Here is a 23,466-nt window from a genome sequence, read left to right as displayed (position 1 = left end):
GAGAGAGAGAGAGAGCTGCTCGTGTCCGGAAACCCTGGGTGCGTCGGGATAGTGGAGAACTAGGCGGAGTCAACCCAGTGACGACGAGTCGCAGAGGCTGTGAAGGAAGCCTACGGAAACAGGGAGGTTAAGAATCTTACAGGTAAATCTTGAACAGGTTTTTGAAACTTAGGGGTGGTGGTGTTGGGAAGGAGTGGACGAAGGTCTGGGCTGGAGCTCTTTGGCCATTATCTTTGGGTTTAGGGAAAGATTATTCGGGGAAAGCTTCCTCAGACACAGACAGAACTTAAGATCTCGCTTCCCAGGACGGCGAAGGTTGACGGCTGGTCGCTGTCTGCCTGTGGCTGTCACACGCTAAACCCACCCTATCTCTCCCCTTTACTCGGAAATTTGGGGCGGACTTCACTGTGCTCGGACGTGGCGCCAGCATCCTCCAACCCGGTAGGCGTGTCTTTGGAGAGGACGCCTGTTTTCAAAGCTAGAAACCACAGGTGATGCAGGATTTGTGTCCCTTAGGGAAGTGAATCATCGGGACTCAGTGCTGAACCGTGTAGAGACCCAGAGCGATCACTGTTTCGTGGTGAAGCCAGTTCTCCTGAAGTGGACAATCCATCGTAGTACAGTATCGCCTTCCTCCCTAGTCCTCCGGAAATCTTGAGTCAGCCCTGTAAGATCGTGCATACATTTCTGAAAGCGTATGTTCAATGTGTGTTACACTTTTCACTCTTAGGAGCTACACCATTTTAGTTTTTAAAATTTTTATTAGTACATGTTTGCAATACACAGTGGTTACATTCGTCGTGGAGAGTTGGCACATGTACATAACACGTGTTAATTTTTTTTACCTCCTTTTCCCCTCTTTAACCCCTCCTTCAATCTCTTTACTCCTCATTTACCATTTTAATTTCATCATCAAAATAAAGTACAAATTAATTTGTCTCCAGTAGCATTTTTGTCTCTTGGTAAACATTTAAACAGGAGCTCTTCTCTGATATAAATACAGAGAGCAAATTGTGTCAGTGTTTCCTAAGAGTTATTACTTTTAATTTCTTCTTGTCAGAGCAATGATAGGTAAGCACCTACAGTAACTTCAGTATTATTTCTGAACTAAAATTTAAGGTACACCTCTGACAACTTAGCATGTAATGGTAAGGGTAGTGAAACAGAATATTTAAAAGTAAATCCTGTCTAATTTTTTATGTCTAATTTTTTGAGACACTTGGTAGAGTTAAGAGCACCACCTGTGAGAAGAGAATATAAAGGACACTTCCCTTTCTAAATGCATACATACTAAAGGAGGAAATATAAAATATAATAATATTTTTGAAATAGAGGCGTTCATTGAAGGTGCTTATATGATACTGTGTTAATTCTTTCATTATACATTTCTAGGTTTTTCTTTGGAAGTCTTGGTGTACATTTTTATTAAGAAAAAAATGACTACTCTTACAAGTTTAGAAACCAAAGGTAAGTGTTCTTATTTTGATGGTAATTGTTTTTAAAGCATGAGATTTATGATGATATCAAGAAGGAATATTTGAGCCTAACTAAATCTCATTGATTTTTTGGAAGTCATTTGTGTTCAGACTGCTTCATGTTTTTTCTGTAGTACAGTGTTTGTTTTAGTAACTCAGACATACAATTCAATGTTATCATCTTTACATGGTTTTTATTAGATAAGTACTCATTTTTAAGCATTTGGTGTAAGAATATTTTTATACCTATATTTCCTGTCTACTGGAAGATTAGAAAATTAAATATAGAATAAACTTTTTAAAGATTTAAATAGATGGGGGAGCAGCAGTGGTACACACCTGTAATCCCAGCACTCTGGGGGCTGAGGCAGGAGGATCATTGCAAGTTTAGGGCCAGCCTGGGCTATATAAGTGAGTTGAAGGCCAGCCTAAACTCCACAGTGAGACCCTGTCTCAAAAAGACAGTAAATAAATAGATAGGTGAGACCCTGTCTCAAAAAGACAATAAATAAATAGATAAATAGATAGATGGATAGATAAATAACTAGTAAGTATCAAAGACGTGTCTTTTGTTGTCAGTTTGCTAGGGCTGCTTTAACAATGTGCTACAAACTGTGTGGCTTAAACAACAAAAATTTATTGCCCCATGTTTCTGAAAGTTAGAAGTCCAATATCAGTGTTAGTGAGAGGAAGGCCATACTGTCTCTGAAAGGATTAGGAAAAGATTTAGCCACTCTTCTAACTTCTGGTTTGCTAGCAGTCTTTGGTGCTCTTTGACTAATAGGTGTACCACTCTGATCTCTATCCTCTTGTTCACATGGCATCTTACTATGTGCCTGTCTCTGTATTGTCTTCTCCACTTTATAAGGACAGCAGTTATATTAGATAATAGAATCACTCTACTCTGTATGAATGGAGGTTATAATAGACTTCAACATAAGAATATTTGGGGGATACAATTTAACCTTTAGCAATTAACTATATAAGTACTCACTTTTTTTAGTACTGCTTGCTTCTCTTCTCTGTAATATTTAATGTTATTAGTCATTCCCTATCTTTTGAAATACTTTCTTTTCATGATATCCATGACATTACTTTTATTGGTTTTTGTTTTGTTTTGTTTTTGTCTTTTTGAGACAGGGTCTTGCTATGCAGTTCAGGATGGCCTTGAGCTCACTTTGTAGCCCAGGCTGGTCTCGAACTCTAAAGGATCCTCCTGCCTCAGCCTCCAGAGCGCTGGGATTACAGGCATGCGCCACCACACCCAGCAGCGTTACTTTTCTTCTCTCTCTACTCTGTACCTCTTCATTGTACAGTGCAATAATCACATCTGGCTATTTGCTATTTAAATTAACATTTTTTAAATTAGAAATTCAATTCTCAGTCTCAAGTAACCAAATGTGGCTGATGACACAAAATAATTTCAGAAAAATTATTTTGTTTTTTTTTTTTTTTTCTTTTTGTTTTTTTTTTTTTGGTTTTTCTCCAGTACCGGGAACCGAACTCACGACCTTGCACTTGCCAGGCAGGCGCAGAAAAATTATTTTGGATAGTGCTGCTCTAACTATATCTTTTTGGTTTGTTTTTTTTTTTATAGTGGTGGATATTGAACCCCAGGCCATGTACATCCTGTGCACTTGTGTTAGCACTGAGCTACATTCTCAGCCCCACTATATCTTCTTTCTTCATCAGCTTCTTCTGTTTTGTCTTTTAAATATCAATGTTTTTCAGCCTCTTTCTCTTCTGCTTTCATATTATACAGTAATACTTCTGTTCACAAATACCTGTTGGCAAACATTCAGTTCACAAACAAAAAGCATTTGGCAAAAGTTTGCTTCCATTTGTAAATTTCCCATCAATTGATAAACACTGTCACAGCCATCTTCCTTACACAAACACAAATGTAGCCATTTTCCCCAAAATCATAAAGCAAGTTTGCAAACTGAGGTACTACTGTACTAGTCAGCTTTCTTTACTGGGACAAAATACCTGACATAGACAATTTAAAGAAGTTTATTTTATCTCATGATTTTAGAGGTTTCAGTCCATGGTTGGCTGACTCCAACATAAAAACATCATGTTAGAAAGTGTGATGGAAGAAAGCTGCTCACTTCATGACTACCAGGAAGCATAGGAGACACAAAAAGAGCGAGATATGGTCCCCATGATTATGCCCCCATTGACCCACTCAGACACCCAGAAGTGTGCTTTATTATCCTCCTGGGCATCTCTCAAGCTAATCATTCAAGTTGACATTCAAGATTTACCATCACACAGAGCTTCAATAATTGATTAACTATGGGAGCAACTTCCAAATCTAGCAATAGCCTAGATCTCTTCTCTATAATTCAGACCCTTGTATCATCTTCAAGTCTTAACTTGTCTCAAAGTGAACTCCTCCTGGCCTACTTTATGCCTTGAGTAGAATGAGTTCTGCATGCTGGACCCTTCAGTGAGAGATAGGAAACTATTTTCCAGCAGTGAACTTTGCAGTAAGCAGACCTCAGGTGGCAAACTTTTTTAAAAGGTTGTCTGTCTGTTAATATTTTCCTCCTTTTATTTTTAAAATAAAAAAAAAGATGCTATCCTGACAATAAAAGCCTGTGGATCTTTCAAAAAAAAAGAGGTTGAAAAATATTTAGAAAATAAGAAAGCAAGATCATGTTAATAAACACTTAATTGAATTTGATACAATTGTGTAGCAGTATTAAGCTATTAGAAAGGTTTTATAGTGTCAAATCAGAGTCCAGTGAAAGCAATAAACTAAGGGTGAGTGGGCAATAAGAACAAGTAAATGGTAACTAATGTGAAAGCAAGTAGCTTGATGCTTGGCAGAAAGCAAAATCTAAATATAGTATAATTAGTGATTGAAGATTTAGTATTGTAAAGTCTCTGAGATTAAAATTATTTGTTATTGTTCTAATAAGTGCCAGAGTTATAAAGCACTTTCCTGTACATTACTTCATTTGATCTTAATTATCCCTAACAAGGAAGATAACCCAATTATTCTGGTCTTACTTACCACAATGTTAACTATTGTTAGTGAATAAAAGTTACTTGTATTGTCTGGTGTTATGGCTTGTACGTAGATGTCCCCCACCCTTGTGTGTTCATAGGTGGGGAGTTTCAAAGGTGGCTGGATTGGGGTGTGTGAAAGTGGATTAAGAGTGTGGATAATGAAAGCCTTCCCTTGGGCATGGGTGATAGCAATCAATAGGCTTATAGCCTGGATGGAATACAGTGGTAGCTTGGTTGACAAACTTGATTCTTTACACAGTTCTGGTCACAAATCAAGTTGGACAAGAACCGAATTAAATTTAGTGGTTAGGTTCAATATTGACCTTATGAGGAAATTTGATTAAGTTCTCATCCAGTTTGGTTTGTGACCAGAATTGTGGAGAGAATTGAGTTCATGAACCAAAATATCACTGTATAAAGAGACAGAAAGAAAGAAGGCTGCTGCTGCTGCTACTAGCTGCCTTCTGCTTGCCACACTATAGACTATTTCTCCTCTGAAATGTCCCTCTGCCATCCTACCCTGCTTTGGAACCAGTTCACTATGGACTGCAACCTCCATAAACTGTGAGCCAAAATAAACCTTCCTCCTTTAACTTGTGGGTGTCAGGTATTATTGTCTCAGCAATGAGAAAGTAACTAAGACAGATTTTGGTACCAGAGAAGTAGGGTTGTTTCTGTGGCATTATCTGGCCATGTGGTTCAGGAGCCTTTGGAACTGGCTTGTGGGAAGAGTTTGGAAGGGTTTGGAGATGCTGGGTGAATAAGCAGGCCCTGGAATGCTTTGAGCTGAACTTGATGGGAGATTCTAGTCAGAGCTCAGACGACCGGAAAGCTGATAGAAAAGCTTCTGGTAAAGATAAGAAGCAGTAGGGGCTGGGGATTTAGCTCAGCGGCAAAGCGCCTGCCTGGCAAGCGCAAGGTCGTGAGTTCAGTTCCCGGTACCGGAGAAAAACCAAAAAAAAAAAAAAAAAAGATAATACGCAGGAGATATCAGTTAGGAACAAGGACTGCATTGACTGTTGGACTCCTGAACATGTATGTTATGCTTTGGCACAAAATCTGTCTGCATTTTGCTCTAGTTTAGAGACTTTGCCTGAGACTGAATTAAGGGCGGCAGACTAATTAATCTGGCTGAAGAAATTTCAAGTCAATCTAATGTTGAAATAGTGGCATAGCTACTGTTTGGATCTTTTAGCCAGATCAGCCATGCTGATATGCACTGTGAAACTGCAAGGAGATGCAGTATGCAGAATTGCTTACACTTGTTTGACAGAGTATGTACCAAGAAGCGTGTCTGGATACTACTTTACAAAATGTTGAATTAACTCATAAGTCCATTGTCTATAGCATTTTTCTAATTTAAAAATAACGAAGGTTCATTAGGTTATATTGATGACTTTTAAAAAATTACTGATTTAAAATTACCAAATAACATCTATATTATTGCTGAATTTGCATATATTCTGAAAAGTGTGTCAGACGATATAACTGAGTTAGGAATTAATGATTTAGTGTAGAGGGAGAAAATGAATAGTTTTTAAGAGACATAGTTATTGGATGTTTCAGTGAAATCTTCTGGGTATGTATTCACTGATTGATGAACTTCATAAAGGTTAATCCTTTCTTTTCTCTACCAAGCACATTTCCTTAGCTGATGATGCAAAGGGTTGGAAGTGTCGTCACCCTGAGGAGCTGCCAGTAGTGTGGTCTGCAAGAGAGGGAAGTTATTTTAAAATATCATAGTATTTGCTTTATTCGGAAAGCTCCAAGGGACTAGAGGAAGACAAAGTGATTTGTCCAAGGTTCACAATGCATGGCAATAGCAGCTTACATTATTTTAACTGAGCGTCTGATGGTCTTTCCTCTACCCCGTCTTGCTGGTGGAGAGAACGCATCTCTATAAGCTTACATTGTTACCAATGAAGGAAAAATATTTGCTCAGTGACAGACTGTGAAAGCATACTCATTTGCCTCTGTATTCTAGAACAAAAATTGGCAAGGTGTGGCCCTCACATCTCCTGAAAATGTCTTCAGTCAGTTTGATGATAGGGAACAGTAACATTGGATCCCATACACATCAAGTGTTATCCCAAATACAGTGAAATAGAATTCTGTCCTACTCATTAGATCTATATTGCTAAAAACTTTACTCAGTATTATCGTTTTAATGTCATCAATAAAAATACGGTTTTTTTACTTCTTACTTAAGTACCTAAATAGAATACTTGACTTTTCACCTTGATCCACAAAGCCTACAATACTTACTATCTGACCCTATACAGAAATAGTTTGCCAGCCCTTATTCTGGAATGTTAGACTAGTGACCTTATTTGTTATTCCTTACATTCATCTATCTCCAGGGAATGCAGTAAGAATGAGCCATAAACCAACCGTAGTAGCACAGGCCTGGTAAACTGAGGCACAAGAATCACAAGCTCAAATCCTGCCTGGGAAACCTCATTACTTCACGAGACCTTGTCTCTAAATAAAACATAAGAAAGGGCTGAGGATGTAGCTCAGTGCCCGAGTCCTGGGTTCAATCACCTATACCACAAGGAAAAGAAAAAAGAATGACTCATAAACATTAGATATGTTTTACTCCATTGAGAAGTGATCACACTGAGCATGGTGGCGCACGCCTGTAATCGCAGCACTTGGGAGGCTGAGACAGGAGGATCATGGTGAGTTAGAGGCCAGCCTGGGCTACAAAGTGAGTTCAAGGCCAGCCTGAACTGCATAGTGAGACTCTGTCTCAGAAAGATAGAAAAAAAAAAAAAAAGAAGTGATCACAAGTAGAAGTAATGTTAATGAGTAATATAAGTATTGTTGTAGTGATTCCATTTAAAGTGTGGAGAAGAGTAAGTATTGGCGTTTTGCTTTGCTCAAACATTACCCATAATTATGGAACTGGTACCCTAGATTTTTGTCTTCCCACTTGAGAGAAAGTCATTGCTCATGAGTGTGCCCCAGGTTGTGTCTAGTACCTGAGTAATAAAGGTTTCTATGTGTGTCACAGGGAAAAATAGAATTAGGAAATGTGAGCTACTAGGAGAGAAAATGTACAGCCTTGGCTCTCACTGCCTGCTTACCTGTGCACATGAGCTAGAATCATAGTTGTTACTGAGCAGGAGCTGCCATATAATATATGATATACTTAGATTTTCATGAACGCTTGAGTAAGTAGAACAGTGTAAATAAAATAAATAGTAAATTTGGATTAAAACATGTTGGTTGAACTTGTTGGTTGAAATTTTTGCCACATATTTTGTTTATAAAGAGATTTCTGTTAAATTCCCATTAAAATGTCTTTGCCTTTTAAAGTTAACATTAACCATTTTGTGATATTTAAAATTTCAACTCAGAATTGTGATGACTTACTTGGAAATCCTGCTTAATCATGATGGAATAACACACCCTTTTCTTATTTCCTCAGACTCACGTGGCCTGGTTTTCATGGCTGTAGTGATTTTTTTATTACGGTTTAATATTTTTATTAATCTATTGTTAATACATGATTATTTCTTATAAGCCATAATGTCTTATTAACAAGATGAAATCTATACTACATAAAGTTAGACAGACTTAAAACCAAATTTTAAGAACATGAATTCTTTTTAAAATGGTTTAGTGCATGTTGTAATTAATATACCAAATCCTTTATCTGACATTCTGAAATACTGTGTTCCTTTGCTTATCTTTGTTTATCTTTTTGAAAGTAGAGTCAGTCAGCCCCAAATGTATTTTAGTTTACATTTCATGTGGAAGTGATACTTTTATTATAATATTAAAATATCTTGTTAAATAAAGCATGTTAATTCCACCCCCAATAGCTTCCCCCCAATATAATTCAGTATTCCCAGTACATTGCTATGTACATAGGGAAATTTTGAACAAAACAATTTATTAAATGAAAACATAACCTTATGATCTAGTGATATAATTTTAAGATTTGTGTAAAGGAGTAAAAGTCAGAATTATATTTTATAACGTTAAGTACACTTTTACCCTTTTATCAGCATCTAGAGTTTGCTAGGAAATTTTTGAAAGACTAGTAATAATAAAGACAATAGGTGCTAACATTATAGTGAGTGTTTACTGTGCCAAACACTGTTCTAAACATTTTAGATGTATTCTAATTTACTGTTAGTTATTGTATGAAATCATAGGAATTGAACATGCAAAAAAAAAAAATAAAACTACATAAGGACATAAGGAATAGATCTACTGATATATTATAGAATGATTTTGGAAGGCAATTTGACAGTACAGATCTTTACCATACCCTCTAATTCTGTGCCTTGGAATTTTTTTTTTATATGAAACAAATATTTAAAGTCAGGCATAGTAGCATAAGCCCATAGACACAGCTACATGGGAGGGTGAAATGGGAGTATCCCTTAGTCCAGAAGTTTGTGGTTAGCTGTTGGGAACATAGCAAGACCATATCTCAAAAAAAAAAAAAAAAAAAATTGAGAAGTTGAGAAAAATCTGTAGGTGTAGAAGTATTCAATAAACAGTATTATTGTGGAGAGAATTGGAAATGGTCTAAATATCCAACAAAACAATATGTTATGCAATATTGACCAAAAGCAAGAAATGACAGTCATAAAATAAAAATATGAAATTATTGCAAAACACAGTACATTGAGTTTAAAAATTTATTATGATTACAAGTACTTAAAATATTGAGGACAGTTGAAGTAATGAGAACTGAGTGATGAGAATACAGGTAAAATGTCTTATTAATGTATTTTAATAATATTGTCTTTGAAAATTATAATAATAAAAACCAGAGGGTATGTAATTATATGTGAACATGCCCTATTCTATTCTGTAATTTTTGTATTTGTGTAATAAAATTTAAAATATGAAGAAAAATAAGTTCAGTGAAAAGTAGAAGCCTAACAAACCTCAGGAAGGAATTCTTGTTAGATATATTCTTTGTAGTAAAACAACTTTCTTAACATTACTTCAACCAAGCTTACGATTTCTACAGTGCTTTGGCTGGAGAATTCCATTTCTAGAGTCAGAATCCAAGAAACAAAGTGCCAGCGGAGCCTCTGCTTCAGTGTCTTTATAAAGTATGATCAAAAATATGGTGAATGCAAGTCCCATCCAACAGAATGGCAGGCTTGTAAAGGCATGACAGTGTGTCGTTATCCACTTGATTCACGTGCTCTAGTACTATGTAACTTCTAGCTCTTCGCCAAAGTCAAAATGACAATGAAAGGTAAATGTTTTTGAATCACTTTAGAATGTCAGGGTAGTTATCACAGTGCACCTAAAGACACTTACAAAAGAGGTCTTCTAGAACTGCTTCCCAAAGTGGCAAGAACAATGGGATAAGTGTCTGCAAAGAGAGGAGTATTTTGAGGAGAATCAATGACAGTGTATCTTTTACTATAATAATTTTTTTAAATGTAAATATTCTCTGTATTTTTGATCATGTCTCATATCTACTGCTATTTTTATATTTAATTGGCATTATTGAATGTCTGCCATATGTCACATATTTAACCTTATCATTGGTCTTACTGTCTCCGTTTTACATATCACGACATAAAGATTAATGGAGGATTAAATTATTTTCCTAGATCTTCAACACTACAAAAAAAATTGTTTACCTAGGGTCATATTGATAAATAGAAGTCAGAACCTAATACTGTGATTCCTATTGTCTTGCATTTTCTACCAAGACATAAGCCATTAACTTAAAGTTTGAGCTTGTGAGTATTAATTCATCTTTTGTTGACACATGATTGTTTTGAAAATTATTGTTTACTATAAATTTTTTCCAGTGCCAGTAATTCTCAACACTTGGCAAAGTAGTCTTGGCATTTTCTTAACATTACTTTTTAGTAAGTAGTTCATGTTTTGTTTTCCATTTGTTAGTCACCCTTACTTCAACCCCAGTCCGAGGAGCAGGAGATGGAATGGAAACTGAGGAGCCACCTAAGTCTGTTGAAGTCACCTCTGGAGTCCAACCCATAAAACACCGTATCCTTCAGAGTCCACGAAAGAAAGCAGTTCCCTCAGAGAGCCCAGGAGTTCTTCAACTAGGGAAGATTCTCACTGAAAAAGCAGTGGAAGTTGAAGCTGTACGAATATTTGTTCCTAAAGCTGCTATAACCCACGATATCCCTAACAAAAATGCAAAAATTAAGTCTCTGGGATATCATAAAGGAGAATTCCTTGGTCATTCAGAGGGAGTTATAGAGCCTAGAAAGGAACTCTCAGAGGTAAAGAACACATTGGAAAAGCTCAAGAACTCTGAAAGGAGGTTACTACAGGACAAAGAAGGTCTTTCAAACCAGCTCCGAGTACAGACAGAGGTAAGAATTGTCTAATTGGCTTTAATGAGTACTCTTACACCTCAGCCTTCTAAGGTTGCACATTAGAAAACTGCATTTCTTCATTTAAATGTCACTTAAGTTAGGCTGTTGTTTGTCTAAAATGCTTCTTAAATTTCTTATGCCTCTCTCACTGCTCTTCCCAATTATTTTGAGAACATATACTTAAATATGGTCAAAGATGGAGGAGGTGTGAGATGCTTTAGACAAGACCACCTATAAGTTGTACAAGTAGATTATCATTATAAACTGCCAACCCGAACATATACTAAGTCAGGCATTAAAGCTGATGAATTTAGTAGTCCTTATTTCAAGAGTTCACAAATTCCAAGTATCTTTGCCCATGTATACATTATACAGTACATGGAATAAAAATAATGGTAGAATAAGTTATTGTGTCTTCATTATAAATGAAAACAAAACCTACAGTGCTTGATTGTGTTGCTTTAATCTTTATGTCTCAGTAAAATTGACTCAACCCTCCCTTGTTTATCTGTTAGACTATATATTTTTTTTGCTAGATGGTGGATTTTGTATCATTTTTGTAACATTGTGGTTAGTGATTCTTGTCCATATATATTTTTAATGTATTTAATAATATAATTTTGTATATCTTTAACTAATTTTTTAATACATATGTAATACATATGTATTCCTAAACATTTTAGAAAATATAAAAAATACTGTTGAAAATGGTACTGTCTATAATTATACCATCCAGGTATAACAGTGTATTCTATGTATGGAATTTATTACATCTTATAATCTACATTTTTCAGTTGTTAACGTTTTCCTACATTATAATGTTCTTCTATAATTATTGGTAGCACTAGTGATACAGTGTCTACAGCAATATCATTGACATTTGCTTTAATTTTCTTACTCTTTTCAATAACAGTGCAAAGAATTATTTACAGATACCTTGGATTACTTCCTTTTCTTAAATTCCTAAAGGTAAAACTCCTAGGACACAAAGAGATTAATTTAAAAATGTTAAAAGAAAAACCGTATAAAACATTCTCTCTTTTTTTAGCAAAATGTACAGGTTTTGCTTTCTGATTCTTTTCCCTTTATGTGTTGAATGGAAGTTGTTTATTTTCATGATAGTGATTTGTACTTCATTACTACAAAGACTTAGTTTATAACCACATTGTCTATAGATATAGATTATATGTGTTATATAATTTAAATATTTAATATTACATTTTTATACTCACTTTATATAATGGAGATCCAAGTTACACAAAAACATAGTTTCCCTTTCATTAATTTTCTTCCATTAAAGTCAGTGACATTACTTTGAGCTTCTGTTAGTTATGGTCTTCTCTTCTAGGTAAATCGCGAGTTAAAAAAGTTGCTGGTGGCTTCTGTTGGGGATGATCTTCAGTATCACTTTGAACGTCTAGCCCGTGAGAAGAATCAACTTATTTTAGAAAATGAAGCCCTAAGTCGAAACACAGCTCAGCTCTCTGAACAGTTAGAACGTATGTCAATACAGTGTGATGTGTGGCGAAGTAAATTCCTTGCAAGCAGGTACTATCTATTGTAAATAGTACTAATGTCTTAGTAATCTTTCCTTCACTGGGACAAATACCTGGCACCCATAATTTAAAGGAGAAAGGTTTGATTTGGGCTCATGATTTCAGTCCATGGTAGGCTACCTGCAAGGCAGAAAGAGCGTGGCAGAGAGCTATGGTGAAGGAAAAGGTGCTCGCCTCACGGCAGCCAGGAAGCAGAGAGAGAAATGATGAGCCAGAGAAAAGAACACGTCCTCTTCCAGGTCATGCCTCTCGGGACCCACTTTCAGCCAGGCCCACAGTCAGCTAGGAACCCATCAATGCATTCATCCACTGTGGCATTAGTGCCCCCATGCTCCAGTCACCTTCCGAACACAGGAGGCTTTAGGGGAATACTTTAGATAGAACTCATCTATAGAAACTATTTCCTAGGTTTTGTTTGTTTGTCTGTTTGTTTATAATACTGGGAATTAAACCCAGGGCCTTCACACTGAGCTACATCCCCAGCCCTTTATATTTTGGAGAGTCAGCTTGAATTTGCCATCCTCCTTTCTCAGGCTCCCAAGCCACTGGGATTATAGGTATATACATCTGAGCCTGGCTTATTTCTTAGTTTTCCTTCTATCAGTTTTTCGACCTAAAATACAAGAAAGTAGATTGATTAAGTGTTAAAATGTCTAACCAAGGTTGCCAGAGTACTTTATGTATTATTTAACGTGTAGCATTTTCTCCTCTGAAAGGTCACACGGTCTCCCTAAGTAGAGAAATAAGAATCCTCTCTCATTCTAGAAATCTCTCCCACTGCAATGTTTAATACCAAAACAAAATGGTAAACTCAAACATTTGGTAAATATTAAAATCACAGAAGGCAACACTAGATTATTTTTCCCCTATCTCCTATCTGGAGAACTCAAATATTGTTCTCAGTCCCTGAGATAATATATTCGCACTCCCCACTCTATTGTCATAGCTCTTCCCAACCTTTTTCTCTCCATGCAGAAATAGGAATTATAACATTTTCATAGCATTCTGAATGAGACTACTTTCTAACACAGGTTAAAAAGCACACACTGGGGTTGGGAATATAGCTCAGTTTTAGACCACTTGCCTTATGTGTATGACACCAGAGAATCACTGATTGTGATTTATACATTTTCAGGAAATCTTTTTTCATAGTTTCAGGATATTTTTTAGTAATTGATTTTTCTCTGAAAGTGCTTCATTTGGTTTCTAGTTGTGCCAATATAGTATGCTATTTGAAGCAAATCACTATTTATTGACTTAGAATCAAAGTTAGTTCTTATTGAACACTTTAAAAGGCAAATCATGCATATACAGCTACCTCAGTTCACAAATCTTTCCAGATTCATTTTGCAAACCAAATTGGAGGAGAACTGAATCAAATTCAATGGTTAGGTTTAATGTTGACCTTATGGGGAAATTTGATTCTGGTCTTATCCAGTTTGGTTTGTGACCAGAATCTTGGAGAGAATTGAGTTCGTGAACCAAGGTGCCAGTGTATGCTACACAGATTAACATTCTGGACACACTGATCAATATTGATGGTACTATTCAGCTGACTATTCTTTAAATTTTTGCTTCAGTTCTATCAATAGAGAACTATTTTGTTAAATAACAAAAAGAAAGCATGAGACTCATTTTTTAAACTGGGAAATGAGATAGCTCTACATGTGCTAAGATGGAAAATTTTTAAAGATAAGTGAAAAAGGAAGTGTGTAGAAAACTTGCATTAAATAATCCCTTTTTATAAATAAATTGCATATATATTTTAAATATTTATATTGAAATACATATAATTTGGGGGAAATATATGGTTACACATAGAGAATGGGCATGCTGGGCAGGAGGCAAGACTAAGCCTTCCTTTTAGAGCAGCCATCCTATATTAATGTTTTCCTAAAAGCAAGTGTAGTTCAGTAGCAGGAAAAGAACTCATTTTTGTTTTCCTCTTAAAACATTTCTGTATTTCAAAACATTTAATTTTTTCACAGTATAATCAAGCTGTAGTAAAATTGGGGTAAATTCAGAAGTCATTATATAGAAAAATAAAATATTTAATTGGTCATTTTGTAACTAAGTATTTTAACTGGATGCCTATAATGAGCCTAAAGTCATAAACATTTTAAAATAATTTTTAGTGAAAATTTTAAAACTACAAAGCAATTTGACTGTTAAATCTTCGTTAATATATTAACTTCCGTACATGGTTATTGTTGGGGAATTTGTAGGTAATATTTTGATCTTTTTCAGGGTAATGGCAGATGAGCTAACCAACTCCAAAGCAGCTTTACAGCGTCAAAACCGTGATGCACAAAGTGCTATCCAAGATCTCCTGAGTGAACGGGAGCAGTTTCGCCAGGAAATGATAGCTACCCAGAAGTATGGCACTGGTTGACAGTCTAAACTTTTCTGGTTTCTCTTGCAATTTTTTTTATTGTGAAAGGTTTTTCTTAAGTCTTTTTTGTTTGGTTTTTTGCTTTGTTGTGTGTGTATGTGTTTGTATATGTGTCTACATTTAGTAACTTACTGAATGTATACTTTGAGTAGTACTTTAAAATAGTACTTCAAATCCTCCCTTCCTGGAAGGGAGGAGGCCTAAAAAAATAAAAAAAGTATGCTTCTTTTCACATTCTAAATTGGGGAGAGAATTACTTATAATAGAATTAATGTCTGAACTTAAATACAGCTTTTGGTTATTGTTATAGTAGTTTCGTACAGTTTCTGGTAGAAGCAAAGGAATGCACCTGTCTTGTGTAAGAAGATCATTTTGAAGACTTTCTGTAGTATTAATATTTGTTTTCATAAATATACACTCCAAATTATCAAAACTGATAGTATTCCCAAAAAAATGAGCAGTCTTCCTTAAGAGCATCTTGTACTTTTATATAATTTATTACCAAGATAATCAGTAAGGGTCAAAGAGTAAATTATATGGGAAATTAGGAAAACAAAGGACAAAATCTGTGAAAGGAAACCAGCAGTATTTAGAGGGAAATTCATTGCTTTAAATGTTTATTTAGAAAAGAAAGATCTCATTTGTTACTTAAACTTCTTCAATAAACCCAAAAAGCAAATTAAACCCAAAATAAGCAGAAGAAAGAGAACAAGGGTAAGAGCTAAATAAAAGAAAGCTAAATGCTAGTTCTTTGGAAGAAAAGAAACCACCAGCAGTCTAATTAGGAAAACTAGAATATTCCCACTATCAGGAATGAAAGAAAGTTTACACTGCCAATTGTATAGACATAGAAAAGGCAATGCGAGAATGTTATTCACAACTCTACAGCAGTAAATATAATATAGGTGAAATAGGCAAACTCCTTAAACAATAAACTTACCAGAGGTAGTCAAGAACAAGCATATAACATGAATAGCCCTGACTTACTAAAGTAATTGAATTTGTAGTTAAGAACCATCCAGTATAAGGAATTTAAGACCTTGATGGATTCACTAGTACATACTAGTAAACCTCTTAAATAAAAAACCAAATTATTTTAGAGTATGGAAAAAGAAGAAACAATTTCCAGTTCATTTTTTTGAGGCCCGTATTTTCATGGTACCAAAACCAGAGACACTTTAAGACAACTGCAGGCCAGTATCTCTTACAAATATAGATGCAGAAATGTTGAAGAGAATTTTAATGATTCAAATCAAGTGACAGAAAAAAGCTTACATATTATGACTTAGTAAGGTTAATCTCAGGTATTGTAGGTTGGTTGAACATTCAAAAATCAGTAAATGTAATTCACCAAAAAAGAAAAATCATAGATGTACATAAATCACTAGTTCCTATACTAAAATAGAATAACATCTAAAAATAATATTTATTGAATGATTTCCAGATAACCTCCTACTAGACTGGCTGGTACTTTTTATAGAATAAGTTGTTTACCAGATTTCCTGAACTCTGAGAGAAAAAGGTAGTAAATAACCTCAGATGTATGTGTATGTGCTATTACGGATTTCTACATTTTGTCCTCATTAATGTTTGTGCTCGTGTATGTTCTGTGCAGATTTTTGGAGGAGCTCTTGGTTTCCTTGCAGTGGGGAAGAGAGCAGACTTACTCCCCTAGTGCCCAGCCCCACAGCACAGCAGAACTGGCATTAACCAATCACAAACTGGCAAAAGCAGTACATTCTCATCTTCTGGGAAATGTTGGCATCAGCAATCAAAAGAAGATTCCATCAACAGTTGAATTCTGCAGCACCCCAGCAGAGAAGATGGCTGAAAAGGTAAAAGATTGTCTCTTTCCTAATCCATAGAGCTGCTTTTATGATCTGTGGAATTTTACTCTCCCTTCAATGAAAAATGACATGTTCTAATGGAAGGTGTTTGGCATTTGGAATTGGGAAACATTAGCTCTGCCCATAATGTTCATCTAGTAACTTGTGATCTTGGAGAAAATTATTTCCTCTTGTTAGTTTTCTTTAACATTACTGTTCTATTCTAAGAAGAAAAATATGTTTTAAAAGAGGTCCTATTTTTTAAGCTAACAAATCATTGATAGTACTTTTTGATAATAATTTTGAGAAAAAAACATTGTAAAATTTTTAATTTAGTAATCATTAGTAAATTAAATAGGTACTTCCCATCTAAGAAAACTGTTTAATTCCTGCAGGTAGATGGTAATGCGCCAAATAATGCACAATTAAATAATGTACACCAAAGGGGCTGGGGATTTAGCTCAGAGGCACAGCGCCTGCCTGGCAAGCATGAGGTCGAGAGTTCGATTCCCGGTACTGGGAAAAAAAAAAATATACACCAAGTACAGACAGTCCTGAAAAAATTCAAGGTCCATGCAGGCAACATTAAATACTGTGGTCTTAAAGTTTCATGATAATAACCAAGTTCACCCCTTAAAAATTTTAACACTACCAGGATGTGATGGTGCATGTCTATAATCCCACAACTTGGGAGGCTGAGGCAGGAGAATTAAGAGTTCAAGGCCAGCCTGGGGTACATAGTGAGACTTTGTCTCAAATCCACCCCCACCCCACCCCCACACCCCTCAAAAAACTTTAGCACCCATGTCCTCCTCTTAGGCCTTTTCATTCAGTACAACTATTTCACTATTACAATATTTATCTCTCTGTAGTCTATTATCACTTTCTTTTCTATCTAGCTATCCTTGATTCACTCTGACTGCCCCTCTTCCTTGATCATGTCGTCATTTTTAATTCCTTGATTTCTTTATGTCTTTCATCTCAACAGCTCATTCCCTGCCTCTCTCCCTTCCTATCTTGCCTAGACCTCATTCCTTTTTTTAGACTGCATTCTTAAGTACATTACTTCCTTGATCCTTCTACCCTAGTACCCTGAGAACCCCAGTAGTCCTTTGTCAGTTCAGCTGATTGCCTTCTTTATTTTGCTACCCACCAAACTACTACCTTACAGTCAGTAGAGAATTTTCATTCCTAATTCACAAAGAAAAAGCTGGCACAGGTCCTTGTGGTTTTGCTTGATGTCCAGAAGCCTGTATATCTATGATAAGGAGCATTATGAACATTTTGCTCCCAGAAAAAGGAGTCCCTCGTAGACCCAAATCATAGTTAACACACAGGTTTATCAGTGCTACCCCCCACCCCATTGCCATCCATTCTTTCTCAAATTTTTAGTCCCTCTTTTGGGTTAAGAACATGCCCAAGTGTCATCCATCTAATAAACAAAATTGCTTGTATCATAAGTTTCCTGGATGTGGCCTTATCACCTTCCCCTCACAGAGAACAACCCTGGACACATACTTGTTCTTGCATACCATCTGTTCCTTAGTTCTGACACCACTTAACAGTGAAGAGCACTTCCAGCCCCACAGTTCTCACAGAGCACTCATATGAAGGTGAAGAATATTTACTTTATGATTATATTACATTTTTTATCAGGTATTTCTTCCTTGAAACTCTCGTCTGTTACTATCTCTTGGCCTTCATGCTAACTCTGAGTTCTTCATTACAAACTTTCTTCTGCCTTTAAATGATGTTCCATCAGAACCTGTTTCCCACTGTGCTAGACGTCCTTCATTTCTGAAACACCATATTCCCCAGATCTTCACTACTTTTGTGCCCATTCTTTCTCAGTACTTGAGAGGGAGGGGACATCCTCTTCCTGTGACCACACTTGAGACCTTCCTCAAATCACACGTGCATTCTCTTGAGGACTATCTTATTACCTAAGCTCTATGCTTGTGAGTTCTCTGAGATATATTTTCTGATTTTAAGAGATTTATATCTAGCTGCATGTTTCTATTTAGTTCTACCTACAACTAAAAATAGAATACCCTCTTTCCTTCTAGATTTTGCATTAGTATACCCATCTCCCAAAGAGAAAAAACAAATTGTCTTGGTTACTTCTCTCTTGTTGCTGAGACAGAATACCTGATGCCTAAAATTAAGGAAGAAAAGGTTTATTTAGCTTTCAGTTTGTGGAAGTTTCAGTCTATAATCAGCTGGCTCCAAGGCAGAGTGGCACATGGCAGAGGGCAACAGTTCATGGCAGCGAAAATAGCAAAAGCAACAGGAGCAAAAAGGGAGAAGTGGCAGCAAGCAACCTCTTTCCCTCCCTTACACTGTATGCAAACTACCTGCCCCAGGGTGGGTGTAGCACTCACACCCATAATCCCAACATTGGACCATGAGTCAATCATAAACTCTAGATGTAGGGAACCTCACTGGTCTCTCATTGTACCCTGGAGAAAAATGGTGGTGGGTATGAGAAAAATAAAGACAAGAGACAAGAGCTGGGTCCAGTGGAGTTACCTCTTACCTGATAGGAAGAGGGCTAACTTCAACAGTAGAGGCATTTATTTTACACACTTTTGAAGTTAGTATCATGTGGGGGGGGCGGGGGAGGCAGTAATGTTGCCTAGAGACCAAGGACTGTAATTATCCAGGCAGGATGCTTTTTTCTTTTTCTTTTTCTTTTTCTTTCTTTTTTTTTTTTTTTTGGTGCTGGGAATTGAACTCAGAAACTTGAGTTTGCTAGGCAGGCGCTTGTGCTGCTGAGCTATATCCCCAGCCCAACTTTTTTCAATACTGATGTAGCTTGACTGCTTGAGGTACTCTAGCTGTGTCCTGCTCTCACACATCTGACCAGTATCCAGCTCCAGCAGCTCCCAATATCTAGAAGCCTACCCCATGACTGCACGAGGCTTTGGGGGGACATCCAGACATAAACCATAACACTAACCTTCTCATACACTCCCTATCTTAGTGAACTGTATCTACTGTATATGGTATTTTCAGGATTTGATGAAATAATACCTACAAAACCTGTAGCAATTTCTAATATGTAGCAATTTCACAGTAAATAATCACTGTCATTTTTATTTTCTTAATCCCCCTAATCCTATAGATTTTATTAGTTCCTCCAGATTTACTTCCTCTCCCTAGCTCAAATCACCAGCCTGGCTTAGTGCAACAGTCCTCTCACTGACACTCCTGCCTCACTTCTTAGCTGTTCCTAGCCCAGTCCTCTACTCGGTTACTCCAGAAATGCTAGCTCTGTCACCATATTTTTCTCATTATTGAGCTGCATTGTTTCATACAGTGTAGAAGGCTTTTCATAATCTTTTTCCATTCCTTCTCAAGGATCATTTCCTAGTGTCTCTGTTCCTTATTCCACATGGAGACTGTTGTACCCTCAATCCCCTGAACATATATGTCTTTCTACATAGACTACTCTTTTCACACATCTCCTGTTGCCTGGCCTCTGTACCACCTGTGTGAGGCAGCACCCCCTAAGTCTCATCGGCAGATCTACCTATTCCTTCTCTAGGCTTCCACTGCCTCCCTTCCTTAGTGTCCATTGAACCTTTCAGCCCCGTTTCTGCAAAGTGCCACCATATCTTGGATAATTACAATAACCTATCTTCTGTTCTGCTTTAAGTCCACACCTTTTCCCACTTTCCACACTTTGTATAGATCTTCTTGAACGGCACTCTACATAAAATCCCTCCCCATCACGTTTGGTCCAAATTCAGAAGTCTTTTTATCCATAGTAGTGTATCACTCTATTTCCTTCTACTGAATTGTACTGTTTCTCTCTTTGAAGAACCTTAATGCAGTAAACATGTATATTTAAAAACTTATTTTGCCTACAAATTTATTAGTAACTAAGGTAAGCTTTTCATCTTTGCTGGTCCTTGAACGCTTAACGAACTTCCATAAAAATGGATCTCAAAGACAAAACTGAACAAGCAAAGTCTACTTCAAAAATAGAGGTCCAAGACAGATGAGTGGTTCACACCTGTAGTCCCAGATAATTGGTAGGCTGAGACAGGAGGATCACTTGAGTCTAGGAGTTAAGAGACCATATGATCAACACAGTAAGACCTTACCTTAAAAAAGGGAGAAGAGAAGAAAATAACGAGGCATAGTAGCACAAGCCAGTAATTCCAGCAATGTGGAAACTGAGGAAGGATGATCATGAGTTAAATCCATCCTGGGCTACAAATTGAGTTCAAAGACTTTCCCTGGTTCCTTTTACAGTTTCTTTCCATTGCCTACTGCTTTGAAACATAATTCATCATCATGTGATGATTATTGGGAGAAAATGAACATGATATAACACCTGGGGTCCAGATATGTTAGCCTTCCTCTTAATTGGAGAACTTTTTGCAGTCCAAGAAATCTTCCACTTTAAATCTCAGTAAAGGAAAAAAAGAGCAGGAAAAGTCAGCAGAATTGGAAGAGTTTAGTGTTGTGGGACCCAAGAAATAAGAACATAGTTATTAGCATAAAATATTGTATACAAATTGTAAAAAGAAATGAAAAGCCATTTGTTTTATAAATAAGTAACCAAAGATTTTGAAATAGCATTTCAATAGAAGAATAAAGGCAGAATGTTGACTCTAAGCAGTTGAATGAAAGATTGAAGAAGGACAATGGATGTTTTTTGGTTAAAGATAAAAAATTGGTATCACTTAAGGTAGAATTGATATAACTTCTACATTTTTATTCCTTTTCATCAGTATCCATAAAACAGCAATAATTTCATCATTACTTAAAAAATAGATAACCTAGGGTAATGTAATAAACTGGACATCACTGTTAAATTAATAGCTTTATGAAAAAGGGAATATTGCCAGGTATGGTGGTACATGCATGTAGTCCCAGCACTTAGGAGGCTGAAGCAGGAGAACTGCCATGAGTTCAAGGCCAGCTCGGGCTACATAGTGAGTTTAAGGCCAACCTACACTACAGTGTGAGACCCTGTCTCAACCTCCCCAATCCTCCCAAAAAAAGAAAGGAAATAACTTCTCAAATTCATCATTCAAATATTATCATTTATGGCAGGGCAGGTCCATAACAATGAAATGAAATGAAGTTTTATGTCAGTGAAACCAAAGGCATTTATAATTCATACGGCATACATCTGATACTACTTCTCGTTTTCCTTAGGTTCTGCGCATTCTGGATCCAGTTACCTGTACAGAAAGCTCAGCTGACAGTCCGTTTGCTGAGTCTTCAACAACCACATTACTTGCTGCAAAGAAAAATATTGGACGATTTCATCCCTATACTAGATATGAGAATATAACTTTCAATTGTTGTAATCACTGCCAGGGAGAACTTATTGCCCTTTGACATTCAACATGTTGGAGACATATTTATTACCGAAGAGTCATTATTATTTGGGAGCTGGGGTTCTTATGATGCTAGAGGTAATATCATGTCCTCTTTACATAATGTGTATCCACAGAGCTATTTTATAGACTCCACATTACCCTGTCTTAATAAATATCTCAGGTAAGAAAAGAATGAAACTTACGTTCATCTGTTTAGACCAGAGAGTACTTTGCAGGCAGTACATAGTGTTTATGCCAAAAGACTAAAACATTTTTATAACTTTCTTTGAGACCCTAAATTGGTATTTATCATGTTAGATATTTTATATGGACTAGTGTCATTTTGCTACACTAAAGGAAAAACAGGCATGAGTCAGATGTGGCCACACCAACACTACTGTCCAGTCTGCTTCTGCATTGCAACAGCAGAGTTGACTAATTACACCAGAGCTTTTTTTAGCCTGTGAAGCCATGCAAAAGTTCTCTGAGGCCTACTCCCCACTCTTAAATTGAGTAGCTGAGAGGGTAAGCAATAGATTGTGTTTCCTTTATGGCAGTTTTTCAGGCTACAAAATAGGCCTACAAAAATACTAAGGGTGAAGGGGCTAATCTTGTGAAACTAAATGCTATAAAGAAAATAAGTATTTTAGAGCTAAATTAGTAAGTACTTCAACAAAACATGTTCTCAAGTTGCTTCTTTCAAGGGAGTCTGTATTTTGAATGGGTACAATCTAACATATATAAAAGAAACAAATTCTTAACTATTGATTCATTATGGCAAACAACTCAAAACAAGAATATCAAACTTAATACTTGCCATGTATGGTAGAGAAGGTAGAATCAGGAATATTGTATAAACTCAGAACTCCAATCCATCAATATATATTATGTAATATGTATTTATATGATGAACCATTGTAAAATGCCCTTTTATTGGCTTTTTAAAATATTCATAAACTATTTATGCTGAATTATACAAATTATTTGAAGTGGCTACCAGAGAAATCTTCAAAAGACAAATCAGGTCAAATACTAATATATTTTAATGTTATCCTGAAGGTATTTTGTGGACTGAATCATACAATAAATTTCTCTACTTTCTTTATCGTGAATACTTCTTTCCCCTCTTCACAATTTGTGATTTGGTTCCAGTCTTCTATCTAGCTTTTAATATTCACAGTTATTTCTTTACCTTTTCCTTTAGGTTTATGTAGTACAAAAATCTTCATGATCTTGAATTTGGGAATGATTTCTTGGACATGACACTGAAGCATAGATGACAAAGGAAAAAATATATAAATTGATTTCATTAAAATGTAAAACCCTTGTGTATCAGAGGATGTAGTAAAAAGGCAACCCAAAGAATGAAAGAAAATACTTGGGAATCACATAACTGATAAGGGTCTGGAATATATAGAGAACTCCAACAACTCAATAACCAAAGTCAGACAACCTAATAAATGGGCATCGAATTTGAATAGACAATTCTCTTTACAAGATACACACACCATAGAAAAGCCACACA

General features: G+C 36.1%; 1 protein-coding gene across 5 annotated transcripts; it reads left to right on the top strand.

Annotated features, from left to right (window-relative positions):
* Positions 1-43: 43 nt before the first annotated feature.
* Positions 44-23,053, top strand: Blzf1 (basic leucine zipper nuclear factor 1). 5 transcript variants are annotated; one of them, XM_005398201.2, is made up of 8 exons: positions 44-142; positions 517-667; positions 1,393-1,467; positions 10,386-10,825; positions 12,177-12,376; positions 14,632-14,760; positions 16,392-16,611; positions 21,775-23,053. In XM_005398201.2, the coding sequence occupies exons 3-8, from the start codon at positions 1,437-1,439 to the stop codon at positions 21,958-21,960; spliced, it is 1,206 nt and encodes a 401-aa protein (XP_005398258.1). In that variant the 5' UTR covers positions 44-142; positions 517-667; positions 1,393-1,436; the 3' UTR covers positions 21,961-23,053. The 5 variants fall into 5 exon arrangements, with proteins under 5 accessions (XP_005398258.1, XP_013376861.1, XP_005398259.1 ...); XM_013521407.1 differs by having other exon boundaries at positions 517-695; XM_013521408.1 differs by lacking the exon at positions 44-142 and adding an exon at positions 200-441.
* The last annotated feature ends 413 nt before the right edge of the window (positions 23,054-23,466 follow it).

This window comes from Chinchilla lanigera, unplaced genomic scaffold (genome assembly GCF_000276665.1).
Source record: "Chinchilla lanigera isolate Chin_1 unplaced genomic scaffold, ChiLan1.0 scaffold00061, whole genome shotgun sequence".
Taxonomy (NCBI): domain Eukaryota; kingdom Metazoa; phylum Chordata; class Mammalia; order Rodentia; family Chinchillidae; genus Chinchilla; species Chinchilla lanigera.
Note: the sequence above shows the minus strand (reverse complement) of the source record. Positions and strands in the feature narration are given on the sequence as shown.

Coding starts and splice junctions, on each gene's coding strand:
- Blzf1 (XM_005398201.2), top strand. CDS start 1,437: ATGACTACTCTTACAAGTTTAGAAACCAAAG. Junction 10,826..12,176: donor AGCTCCGAGTACAGACAGAG/GTAAGAATTGTC, acceptor CTTCTCTTCTAG/GTAAATCGCGAGTTAAAAAA. Junction 14,761..16,391: donor GAAATGATAGCTACCCAGAA/GTATGGCACTGG, acceptor TGTTCTGTGCAG/ATTTTTGGAGGAGCTCTTGG.